The sequence below is a fragment of the Marmota monax genome, unplaced genomic scaffold, assembly GCF_021218885.2.
Source record: "Marmota monax isolate L192 unplaced genomic scaffold, Marmota_monax_Labrador192_F-V1.1 WCK01_AAM20220418_F8-fsc00068, whole genome shotgun sequence".
NCBI lineage: Eukaryota > Metazoa > Chordata > Mammalia > Rodentia > Sciuridae > Marmota > Marmota monax.
In genome coordinates, this window is record NW_026692352.1 from 8748543 (window position 1) to 8761497 (window position 12955).

At 46.0% G+C, this 12955-nt stretch overlaps 1 protein-coding gene and 1 long non-coding RNA gene across 4 annotated transcripts in view; one reads left to right on the forward strand and one right to left on the reverse strand.

Annotated features, from left to right (window-relative positions):
• Window positions 1-12955, reverse strand: part of Tenm4 (teneurin transmembrane protein 4) — a 1383002-nt gene that overhangs the window by 50865 nt on the left and 1319182 nt on the right. For 2 of the 3 annotated variants that reach the window (XM_058578572.1, XM_058578574.1), the window contains 5 exons: window positions 12346-12607; window positions 9474-9741; window positions 6900-7043; window positions 4467-4716; window positions 2338-2358 (listed from right to left, as the gene is read on the reverse strand). In XM_058578572.1, coding sequence (XP_058434555.1) covers window positions 2338-2358; window positions 4467-4716; window positions 6900-7043; window positions 9474-9741; window positions 12346-12607 — 945 coding nt within the window. The remainder of the gene's footprint in view (window positions 1-2337; window positions 2359-4466; window positions 4717-6899; window positions 7044-9473; window positions 9742-12345; window positions 12608-12955) is intronic. The other variant, XM_058578573.1, reaches the window with a different exon arrangement.
• On the forward strand, window positions 6035-7189 carry LOC124091102 (uncharacterized). Its single transcript, XR_009226609.1, has 3 exons — window positions 6035-6462; window positions 6554-6656; window positions 7139-7189. It is a non-coding gene; the product is annotated as an uncharacterized LOC124091102 (long non-coding RNA).

Consider the following 12955-nt stretch of genomic DNA (forward strand, 5'->3'; position numbering starts at 1 on the left):
ATGCATAGCTGATGTCACCCCTGTGCAGCCAAATGCTATTACTGAGAGCAGCTGAGGCAGCTACTGGAGGACAAATTTCTAGAGGACAAAATTCTAGAATTTTATCTATCTCAATATTTACTGAGGGGTACACTGAGGTCTAGAGAGCAGAAGGGATTTGCCAATCTTCAGGTATCACCACTGAAACCGGGTTTTCTGTCTCCGGACAGGCTTTGGAAAACTGGAACACACAAAATGTTTCCCTTTCCCTTCCACTTTGGCTCACTTTAGAAATAGTTTTTAGCATCCGAGAAAACAATGAATTGGGAGAGGGAAAGAACCCAGTTTTGAATATCAAAAGGTCACTGAACATCAGAAACAAAAGAGACTCCAACCACTGCTCTTTGAATTTATAGAGGATGAGACTGGAAATCAGAAAGGCTGGGTGATCAGCCCAAGGCCATATGGCCCCCAATTTCCTAGCTTGTCACCTGTGTCTCAGTTGTTCTCCAGCCAGCTTCCACCATGGACTGATGCTTCAGTGTGAAATGCTATGTTTTAATCCAGGATCTTTATGGGAAATGTACTTTTGTTCTGCAAAACTGAAGTTGAGAGCAATGTGTAATTCAGTATCCTCCATACAAATCTCATGGAATAGCTCAGATTTCAGTGTGAGGAAAAACATTTCTCCTCTGAGATGTGAACATATTTTCAGTTTCTGATAATGCAAATCCTGAACGTAGTTCTATGTTTTCCTATTTATTTGCTCTGCTGCCATGAAATCAATTCTACTCTGAGGTACAATCATAGACGTCTTTCTTCTTTTTGACTTTGGTTCCCATTTCCTGTTTAATTTTAAGACATGTGTCTTTGGGTGTAAGAGGACTCAATTCCTTTTTGGGAAAGATGGAGGCATCACAATCATCACCATATAATATGATATCATTGTGTCATCATAATATCATCATTTAATTATAAGTTATATTAGTAATACTAACAATGTATATATCTTGTTATTGTTATCATCATTACTGCTATGATGACCATTTCTTGAGTACCTCCTTATGCCTGAAAATGTTCTATACTTTGTAAATATCCTTTGTGACTCTTTTTTTTCTTGTATGTATGGTGCTGGGGATTGAACCCAGGGCCTTATGCATACAAGGCAAGCACCCTACCAACTGAGCTATACTCCCATCCCCCATCCTTTGTGACTCTTACACCAACCCTTTGAGGGCGATTTTAAATAACCTCAATTTAGAAATGAGAACTTCAAGAAATGAGGTAATTCTTTCAAGACCACCCAGTTGGGGATCTTCAGTTTTCTCCTCTGTACATTGGATGTAGTCACAGGGATCTACCTCATAGATGGTTTGGGGACAAAATGCTACTCTTTCAGCTACACAGTGAATGCTCTATACATGTTAATTATTATTATTTTAAAAGAATACATACAATTATTATATAAAATATCTACTTGTATAGAAATGGATCTAATAATTATTGGACTAGGGTCTGTCTGGCTCTGTTCATCATCTCAAAGACTTTCTTTTATCCCAACTTAGCACTACCCATGCACCATGTTGAACTGAGCTGCATGTGGATAGCTCAGCACCACCTCTGTGGCTGTCTGAACCAGAGCTCTATCTGCTTGTGGTTAGTTTTCAAGTCACTGTAATGTGTGCAGGGCAGGGGACTCTGTTAGGGGGTAGATGAATGCCACAATGACAGGTATCACTTTGCTTTGTGTCTGGCTAGACTCACTCCTGCTGGCTGCTCTGCCACTCTGAGTCTATGACAAGCCTATTCTGTGACAAAGTTCCTATCTGGGGATTGTCCTCTGAAGGCATTCCCTGTGGCCTGCTCAATCCTTGCTAGATCACACCAGTGGAGTGATCACAGGGATGATCCAAAAGCCATGGTACCTGGAATGTCCATAGAAGTGTAAATTTCAGATTCTTCACCTGATCAATGTGTTTTCAGAATTTTCCATCATGACCATCAGTCACTTGGCACAGTCTGAGTGATATCCTCATTTATGCTGAGAATTAAGCAGACTGTGGCATTCAAATTACTATGTCATGGTTTAAATTCTTTCCCCTGTTGCTTCTATCTGTCATGTCCTCAGACTATAGGATAACCACCTCACTTTGCCATGGATTCAAAGAGTTCAGGCTCTTGCCACCCACCACCACCATTATTAATGACTTCCTCTTATTGACACTGATTATCCCCGATCCGTTCCAATCACACAGGATTCCTTTGCCACTGAGCCATCTGAAATTGACATGTGTAGCTTACCATACAACATGCAACAAGGCAGGGGAGAGACAGGGAATTCTCCACTGGTTGGCTTACCTATGTCTGAAATCTTTATTTCTGACAGAAGACAGGAGAGCAGGGAATAGAAGAAAGAATGAGGTGTTAGCAGCAGGGTTAGAAGCATTATTAGCGGCCTGAAAACTTGACAGCAATGCTACTGTACAATACTGTAATAAATAAAGACTTAGCAGCTATGACACTGATATATTTTATATTGGATATTACTTGTCAGTGAGTTCACTTACAAGCAGCTACATTTCACAGAGGAGGCACGGTTCCACCTCACCCCCACTGCTGACTCTGTAAAGAGGACTAGCATGACACCTTCTGCTGCCTTAACGAGCTAAGACACAGACTGGAACAGTCGCTTCCCTTTCCTGTATAGACGTTCCCAGCGATAAACAGGCTCGCTGCTCCGACTCTACATCCTCACTTCCCTACAAAGAGTTATCAAAATGTGGGAAACCTACTCACAGTAGGAAACAGAATTGGAGATATGCTATATTTAGAAGGGAGGGCATGGCATAGAGAAACAGGCCTGGGGGAAATGATTGGAGGAAAATATATCAAGACGATGATATAATGATTAACTTAGTTTTCTTTCCAAACTACATTTACTCCTCCCTACCCTACTTACTCACTGTCTCACACGATCCTCACAACAGTGGTGGAAAGGACGCAGGGAGATGATATCGCTTATTTAAAATATGTAAAAGTGGAGGCCCAAGGAGGTTAAGTGTTTGGTCCAAAGTCGTACAGCTTCTCTGCCAAGGTGAGGCGACCCCCTGGTCCTTGGCTCTCTCCATTATAGTACATATATGCAGCTGAGTAAATCAATACATTCAGGGGTTTCTTCTGTCTTGACAGATATCTATGCCAGTCAACCTCATAATGGAAGAAAGGCAGAGAATACTCCATTGGAGGCCTACTTCTCATCAGCCTGATGTATGATTTCCTATGGGCCTGCACATATGAGCTTCCATATTTTGTCTCTGTGTGTGGGGGCAGATGCTAACACTTCTCTTAGTGCCAGGAGGCTGCCAGAGAGCCAGCAAGCTTTGCCCTCCGTCTCACACATGTGCTGTAGAATGAGATTCTTTCAAGCAGAGAATATTTATAAGGCATTAAGACAAAGTAGTCCTCATTGGGTTGGATGACAATTCTTTGGTGAGGCAGAACTGGGTAATGGCCTTCTGGATTTGGATCTGCCATTCTAGAAGCTGGACCTTGGACAGGCACTTTAAATTCCCTGGGCCTCCTCTTTCCCACTTATCAAAGGGTAATAATAATAAAAACCTCACAGAACTGTTACACATGGCAAACAGTAGGAGCCCAACTTTCTCCTACCTGCATTGGAGAAAGGCTTTCAAGTTCAAGGGCCTGTCCTGCTCATGTAGACCCCTGCCCAGGAGACAGATGGGTCCCATTCCCTAAAATAGTTGTGAAGGAACTTGGTGTCATTTCTCCTGTAGGGTGGGTGGGACTCCTCTGTTTCTAAAGCACAGCTTCTCCATAGCCCCAGATCCCACAGTGCTTTGGTTCTAAAGAGATCTGGCTCAAGAAACAGAGAAACAATGCAAAACACGGAGGCTCCCTGAGCTGTAGCTGTGCTGTGCACCAACCCTCGTGGAAGGAGGGGAAAAGGGTGGCCCAGCTGGTTCTGCAGCACCTGAGGAGCAGAAAGGCCCTGCCTGGGTTAGGCCTGGGGGCCTTGTTTCAGTACTGGTCAATCAAAGGGAACTGCTGTGAACTCTGATGAGTGCTAAGTAAATAGGGCCAAACTTGGGCACATGGCCATAGGGGCCTCACCGGCATATGCCATCCAGCCCTAGATTTTATAAAAGAGACTTGTGTGACTAATTTTAATCAGTTTAGTACTAGGGAGTAAAAAGGTTCAATGGCTCCCAGGAATCTAATTCTTGACTGCCAGCAGCCTTCCATGTCACCTGGATGCCAAGGACATCTCCCTGTTCCCAGGGTGGTTTGTCTTCACAGTGCACCGAGGGAGGCAGCACCTGGTTGATCTGGAGAGTGAAAAGTCAGATTCTGACAGACATGGATGGCACTGTCTGTCCCAGTTCTCTGGATCAGTGGATAATGTGGCTGGACCCTAGGATGGCAAGGGGATGTTAACAGGAACTTAGAGAAGGCACCGCCTTACATACCTCAGCTCCAGGATGTTGGTGACATTTCCAGAGGGGAAGATCCTACGGATGTAGTTGAAGTCACCCACATAGAGGCTTCCATCAGAGCCACAGGTGAGGGCCACGGGGGCCAGGAGCTTGTTGCCATCTGCAAGGCCATTGCAGCTGGGGCAGGAGATGCTTCTCCGGCGCCCGTTGCCCATGATGCTGCCAATGACTGGTGGCTGCTGAGACACAAACTGGTTTTCCCCATTCCCTTTGTGCAGGATTCCTGGGACAAGAAGAGAAGAACAGAATCATCTGGGAGCAGGAGGTGGGTCCTTCTTCCTATGGTCAGCCACAATCACCTGATTTTGCAAGGTCCCCAGTCTTTGTCAACCACTTCCCAACTCATCTCTCAAGGCTGTGCCTCACCCACAGTGAAACCTAGAAGGACTGAGCAGGCCACACTGTTTCACTGATTTAATTGCCATCATAACCCATATGAAGGCACTGATAAGATCGCTATTGTAATAGAGGGAATAGAGCAGGCAGCTCACTCAAGGCCACACAGATGAGAAGTGGAGGAGCCCTAGAGTTTAGCTCCTGATTGTTCAGCTACCCTGACTCGCAAATGGGCTGCACATGGCTCCTGCACCCTGATCACACCTCTGGTGACAGTGTGGATTCCAATTGCTAGGTGTCTTTCTCCCTTTCTATCAGTGCCATTTCAAGTGTGGACAGTATGTCTTTTTTTCCCTTCTGTAGCCCCAGGGCCAAGCACAAAGCCTGACATGAAGTAGACACTGACACATATTTATAGAGATGAATGAGGTGCTCACAGTCTCCTCTCACCAACATGAAGTCAGGAGACTGGAGTTTGTGCCTGGTTCTGCTCCTAACGGGCTGGTCCCAGATCTTGCACAGTCTCCACACTTCAACTGCCCTGCAGCCCAATGGGGAGAATTGACCTCAGTGACTGGGAAGCTTCCACCCAACTTATGTTGTTTTCATTCCAGATCATTCTTCCCCCACCTGCTTATTGTCACAGCTTCCAAACTGGCTGCCTCTTGCCTTCCAGCCTGCAGCCTCAGAGGGTTTTGGCTTTTAGGGATCACACGAATCTTCTCTCAAGCTGCCACTTGTTAGCTTTGCCAAAGCTATCAAATGGATTGCTTCAATTTTTGATGTCCTCTAATGAATTACTTTTCCACTTTAAAGTTGGTGCTTTTTTTAGGTTTCAGGAAATCCTTTCCTGAAAGGTGAACTGGAAAGATGAGGATCGAACCCAGTGCCTCACATATGCTAGGCGAGTGCTGTACCTCTGAGCCACAACCCCAGTCCTATTTTGGCTTTTCTTTGTTTTTTATTTTTTATGTGGTGCTGAGGATTGAACCCAGTGCCTCACATATGCTAGGTGAGACCTCTACCACTGAGCCCTATTTTGGCTTTTCTGACACATGTGGCCAAGGCTAATTTTAATCACCACTCACAGATCAGCTAATGAATTCCTGCCCCTCAGCTCTGTGGGCTCCATTTACCTGTTTCTGTGCCAACACCACACAGTTTTAGATGTTACAGTTTTCTAGTTTAACTTAATGTCTGGTAAACTCATTTTCTGTGTTCTTATTTTAAAGATTGCCTTCGCTATTTATAAACCTTCATTTCATTATAAACTTTATAATTAGTTTGTCAACTTCCCCTTAAAACATGCTGTGGTTTTGACAGGCATGCACTGTACTTTTCGCAGAAGGTACGTGACATGGTTACCATGTTTAGTTGTCCTACCCTGAAAGAGTCAGATTGAGTTATTATTGGAAGTGCAGATGTGATCATGGCACTTGCCTGCTTGAAACCTCTCAGAGGCTTGACATTTGCCTCTGGATGAAGTCCAAAGTCCTAATCTACCCTGGGCTCCAGCTGCTCAGCCCCCAGCTTTGGCTTTGGCTACTCTTTCCTTCATCTCATTCTCTGCTCAAATCACAGTGGACCTTCTTCTCTCCAATTACTCTTGTTGGAGGCTTCAGCTCTTCCACAGGTACTGTGCCCTCTGCTGGAGTGTTCACCTTTTTGAGACCCAGAGTTATCTTGCAGACCTCTGAGACTCAGGCCAGGGATCTTCTCCCCAGGGATGCCCTGAATCACCGAGTGCTGTGTTCTTCCTGTGCTTCCATGGTGTCCTGCACCTTCCACTGTGATGGCATGGCCAGTGCACAGCAATGCAACTACCTGGTGAGTATTTGTCTCTGACCATGTAAAGTCTTGAAGCCTCTTATTTCTGTATCCCTGGTGCCTAGCACAGTGACAGGCTGACAGCAGGTACCCAAGCAATATTTGTTGACTGAGCTTTCTGTTGAACTGATTGCACAGGAACCCATGTAATTCAAAGTGTGTATTTTTTGTTTGGAGGGCCCAGGGGATAGGAGACAAGGTGACAACCTGGCCTGGCTCAAGGAATTCTATTATTCCACTCACCACTTTGGATGTTGAGGGCATGATGTTTATCCAGGCTCCATCCTCCAAGCTTGGATGCATCAATTTCATAGCCCTGCAGCACTGCTGTTCTTTTTTCCCATAGGATCAGATCTGGGCAGGATTCATACTCATAACCCACAGAAACTGTAGGGACCAAAAAGAGCAAAATGCATGGGTAAGCAAAGTCCCCTTTTTGGTCTTTAGACCTATAGGCAAGGCCGTCTGCTTGTCTTTTGCAGAAGAAGAAGGAGGAGGAGGAGGAGGAGGAAGAGGAAGAGGAGGAGGAGGAGGAGGAGGAGGAGGAGGAGGAGGAGGAGGAGGCAACGATGACAAAAAGAATCATGTTTCTAACCTGGGAAATAGAACTATGTGAAATACTGACACAATACTGACATAGTGATGCTAAGTCTTAAAAACCTTTTTTCCTTTTTTGATGAACAGTTGTACACGACTGGGAAAAGTTGTTAAACAAATGTACTGAATACTGTCAAAGGACCATGGTGAATCAGTTCCAGGGAAGTTATCTTCAATATGGAAAATACTTTATGTACAAATATCTTCACTGCAGCATTATTTATAATGTTGGAAATTTGAATTAATCTAAAGGTCTGAAAGAGGTGAGGGACTGAGCAAACCTAAGCATGTTCAATCCAGGAATATTACACAGCCCATGGAAACTATGCCTGTGAAGACATGTGGTGATGTGGGGACACTCGTGAGAGTAATGCTTGCTTAAAAAGACTGGCCATCTTCAGTAATCTATGTGTGCTAACAAAATAAAGCTACACATGAATAAAGAAAGCAAATTCAAATATTAACAAGTAGTTGTATTTGTTTATGGGATCACCCATGACTTTTTCTACCTTTGTCTATTTCCCAAATTTTTACAGGGAAGAAATCTGGACTTGTTTGTAATGTATACATGGAAAATAAGCTCAGTTGGGGAACTTTAGAAGCCAAAAGTTGCTTCAAGCTTTCCAAACTTGCAAATGCTTTGGCTTAACTTTTGTTTCATAAATCCAGGCCCCTCAGTAGGTACTTGGGATGAAGGCTAAGTACAGCAGGCTCCTTGAGTCTGGGTGTGTAAAGGCCCTGTCGGTGACCTTGTGAAGGAAACCAGCAGAGACGGAAATGCTATTTCTTCCAAGTGTCTTTCTGAGTAGGCACTATTTTCCAGCAGGCAATTTTCTACCTTATGTTTAAGACAGGAATTAACAACTGGGCAGCCCCTTACAGTTTCTTGTATGTACCATAAAGATGGCTGACCAACTATGGTAATGGGGAAGAGGCTGGCGATGTCCCTGTCACCTCTTCCCTATGACCTTGAGTCACAGTACCTCCTACTGTTCACCTGTGACCTCAGAAAAGTGAGCCCAGGCCTGAAATTTCACTGTGCAGACCCTTATTTTTTAGTTGACTGTGAGCACTAAATATGATCATTTCAACTGAAAAGTGTTGTTTTTTTTTTTTTTCTGAAAAGACGAAAGATGTGGCTTGATCTACAAAAGGGATTGTGAAGAGTGAAAGATGCCATGTTTGCTCCCAGTGTTCCTTTGTGGGACAGGTGGGGATGCAAACTGTAGTGAAGACCTGGAATAAATCTAGCTCTGCTCATTACCAGCTGTGACTCCTTGAGAAGTCACCTCACTTCTCTGGTTTCAGCCTCCTCATACAGGATTTCTGACTGGGGAGGCGGTTGTAAGGATTCACTGGATGCTAATGCACAGGGGAGCATTTTGCCCGGAGCTGGTGCTCGGGACAGTCTCTTATGTACTTCATGCTCCTGCCTTCCCTTCCGTCCTCCCTCCTTCCTACCTTCCCTTCCTTCCTTTCTAAACACAACATGACTTCTCTGTTTCCTTATCCTGCCTTGGCTAGGCAAAGGGAATGAGACTGGAGTATGATTCAAGGTGAGAAGTTACTCCCTAAGTGCTTGGAGGATCAGCCCTGAGTGTTAGGACTGCTAATGACCCGCTCTGAGCCCTTTCTGGGACCCTACACTGACCCAGAAGCTGGAAGAAGTACAGCCTGCCCCTGGAAGCCCAAGCTCTCAGTAGGGCTGCTAGGTAAGGCCAGAGCCAGCTTCTGTATTATCTTAACAAACAGACAGCAATAATAATGACAGAAAGACAACTTCTCTGATTGGAAATAAAGTCATGAGGCCCCAAATGCATTTTTGATGAAGGGACTATCTTAGTTCCTATGCCTCAAAAAAGTGGAAGCAGCCCAGTTTCTTGGCTCCCCTACTTTAATGGTTAGGTTGAGGCAGGATGGCTGTGGGGTGGCCAGGCAAAGCCCACAGGCTGGGCCTTTGTGGCACACGGCATCTTTTAGCTCATCACAGTGCTTTTTGAGGGCTGTTTGGGTTTTGTAGCCATTTTTAATGTGGGATTTCCCACATTTAGGTCTTTCAATACATTCTTCAATGTCATGGATGGTCACTGAGAGGCCTTAAAGGGCAATTAAGACATAATTATTTTTGATCTGAGAAGAAGCAGGGAGGAAAAAATAGCCAAGGAGGTGACAAGAGTCGCTCTGGGGGGTGGCGGGGGTGTTCTGCAGTAGGCGGCTTACCGAAGGCTTCTGAGAGCCCAAGCACCTTCTGGTTGTAGACGTCTGTCTTGTCCCACATGAAATAGTAGGACAGGTCCGGGGCTGCAGCAAACCACTTCCTGAAGAGGCGGCCCTCCACCGCCACCATGAGGTGGACCTTCATGAGGTTAAAGGGGATGGTGGGGTGGGTGAGGCTGATCCTCAGGACAGATTTGTAGCCCGGGGTGCGGCTGCTCAGGTAGCTCAACCTCATCTTGCAACCAGAGATGGCGATTTCCTCTTGCAGAGCCTAGAAAGCAAGATAGATCACAGTTGGGGACGGTCACTGGATCATTCAAGGGAAGGAGGACGGCCATGGCCCATGGATTCTGGTGTTCAAGAGGCAGAGGATGGAACAGAGGGGGAGAAGGTGGGCAAGGGGAGGAGGAGGAAGAAAAGAGAAGAGGGGAGAATGGAAGGTGAGGAGTGCCAGGAGGAGAAAGGAGGGAAAAAGGAAAAGAAAGGAGAAAAGAAATTGAGGGAGGAGAAAGGAAACCTGAAGACCGGTCTCTGGGGCCAGCTCTTATGTGGCATATCCCTGCATGAGCCACCACACCTCGATGAGCTTTGGGTCCTCCTCTGTAACATGGATGGCAACACGGCATCCCATAATTGAGAGAAACACACAAGACATTGCTTAGGAGACCCCTGGGAGCAGGCTGCCTCTCACGAGCTGTGTCATCCTAAAAGACTCATGGAGGCTCTGCAGCCCAGTTTCCTCCCTGGATTAGCACAGGGCTGAGCAAGGTCATGGATACGAAGTGGCCAGCACCTCAATGTTAGGTAGGATGATGGTGTAGCGGGTGTCAGCAGAGCTGAAAGTGGGGGATCCTAAGAAGAGAGACCTTCTTCTCAGACTAATGTGGACAGCTGCTTGAGCAAGAAGGAAAGCTTCACAAAATTTTCTTAAAATGAGATCTGTTTCAAATGGTGTTACTTTCCAGGAAAGTACACGGAGACTATGTGAGGCTGACCAAACAAATGACCAGGCAGAGTTAAGAGCTGAGGGTACAGCTTGGCAAGGATCAATGCCGAGGCCTCTGCTCACCCCCAGAGAGGCTGGATTGGCAGCATGGGGTCTCAGTACACATGGGGTCCCCACAACACCCCTGTGTCAGATGAATGGAGTATTGGGGAAGGCAGTGCTTTTTCTGCTGGGTGCTGTGGGCCCAGCCCAAGGTGGAAGAGTCAATGGATGCCAGATAATCAGGTATGTGGCCAAAGTGGAGGACTTTTGTCAGCTTGTGGGCTCTCTCTCATTAAAACATTGAACATTGAGTCAATCAAGGCTGGCATGTCCATTCAAGGGACAATAAGTATTTTACCTTATGTGCACAGATAAGCCAGGCCTTTTTCTGTCCATCCCATAGACAGGTGGGAACATTTGTCCCAACCCTGCTCTCCTGGACACAGGGAATTCTAGGGGTTGGCCTTAACCCATGACAGTCTTCCGAAGTCACAGCTTTTAAGGTACACCCTGGTGAAGCATAGGCAGGAGCCAGAGCTATCCCCACGCTCTCATACACAACACCCTTCCTGAGTGTACCCTTTACATTTTGCACCTGTCAGCACTTGCAAAGGCTAACCAATGACTAAACTGGCAAAACCCAGGAGTTTGTTTTCATGTTTTTCGTGAGTCTGACAATAAGCAAGGTTTGTGCCCCAACTGGCCCTGTAGGCAGCTGGCTCAGAGAGCAGTGTAAAGAGGGTGCGACCTTGAACCTCATTTGTTCCAAAGTCCCTGGTCCTGGGAAAAATGTCTAGCTGGAGCAGAGCCAGGGTTGAGTAACAAATTAGTTCTCTCCAGCAAGTTCTGTCTCCACTGACAACCATTTCATAGGAAAGGTCAGCCTGGTCATTGAGACAGGAGACAGGTGCTGAATCTCTGAAAAGGAGTGAGCTTGCAACCTGTGTGTGCAATGAGACTTTTGCAATGGTTGTATTTCCTTCTTGTGGGACGGCATTGGAAGCCACTCAACAGGGTATGCACAGAGAGATGTGTTTGCTCAGCCAGGCGTGAAATACACACATAAATGTATAAACTCTCTGCTCTGCCAGCACCAGGGCCATCCATTAACATGCACAGCACCAGAGTTCTCATTAGGCAGGCCAGGAGACCAGGGCTTCTCCTGGACTTCTGGTTGATACATCTCCCCTTCCTCAGGCCTTTCTTTCTGTCCCTGGAAACCAGCCTGGGGATGGAAGAGGACATTCAACTCAGGGGTTCTTTGTCAAGCCACGAATCCATCTTGATTTCTATCAGATTAAAATGCATTTTTTCCAATTACTTTCTTTTAATGATAATTAAGTAAAACACTTGCGTGTATAGATTTGAGCCAAAGCAATCCTTAATTGGCGTGAAGGCAGCGTGTGTTAAGTAATCTTAATAATAATAATAGCTAAAATTTATTGAGCACTTACTAGGTGTCAGACGTGCTAAGTACCTCATATACATTCTTCTCATTTAATCTTTATTATAATGCTTGCTATTTGGGATCCCGTGGCTTATTCCTCGTGGTTCAACCTATTATTATAAATACTCTCAACAGAAATACTGAGAGAGGGGGGATATCCTGCAGGCTCTGGTAAAGGAAAGCAGACTGAGCTGGATGACAGGGGAAAGGGAGAGGGAATTTACTATAGCCAGAGCCAGGTAGGTTGCAGGTGCTTAGGTGCTTTCAGTGTGTAGGAAAGGTGGCCCGCATGTCCTGCCACCATGCCTGCCAGGGAGTTTGGCAGCTGGATTCAGCAAGATGGGCTGAGAGGGTCTGACCCAGACTCCAGAGAAGTACTGTCTTTCTTTCCACCGTCTCTGAGATCTCCTAAATGATATGCAGCCAGGAAGGCTGGGTACCTGAATTTCTGGCACAATGGGGCCTTTCTCTGCACAGGAGCTGGCAAAGGACGTCAACGGGGATGGAGACACAATAGGGTTGGGGCGGGCGAAGTTGCTCAGGTCGCAGCTGGGAATCTCATTCTCTTCATGCCGCATGATGATGGTTTCCATGACAAAGAAGCGATCCCATGGCAGCCAAAGGGTGTGCTCCTGTGTGATGAAAGGCGCCCGCTCAAACCGCAGGATGATGGAGACACCACCATTCGTGACCAAGTCAAAGCTATGTGGAGGGAAGGAGGGTGGGGGAGAGGAGGAGAGGGGAGCAGGAAAACCAGGAGGATGGGAAGGAGAAAGAGACAGGAGAGAAAATTATACAAAGGGTCTGAGCACTCAGTGAGGAGACTTAACACCTAAAGACTTGTCTGCAGCCACAGTGGTGACAGTAACTCCAGAGGCCTTTGTGGTTGCTGTGTTGTCAAGTGACTCACCATAGAGAATTTACTGGAGACAGATTAGCTATTAAAATAGCCAGTCTTCAGGGTACAGGATATTAACAAATCTGCTAGTGTGGTGCTCCTGGCACATTGGTCTTTTACCTGGGTCAGAGCTGAAGCCCGGTAAAAAGTCA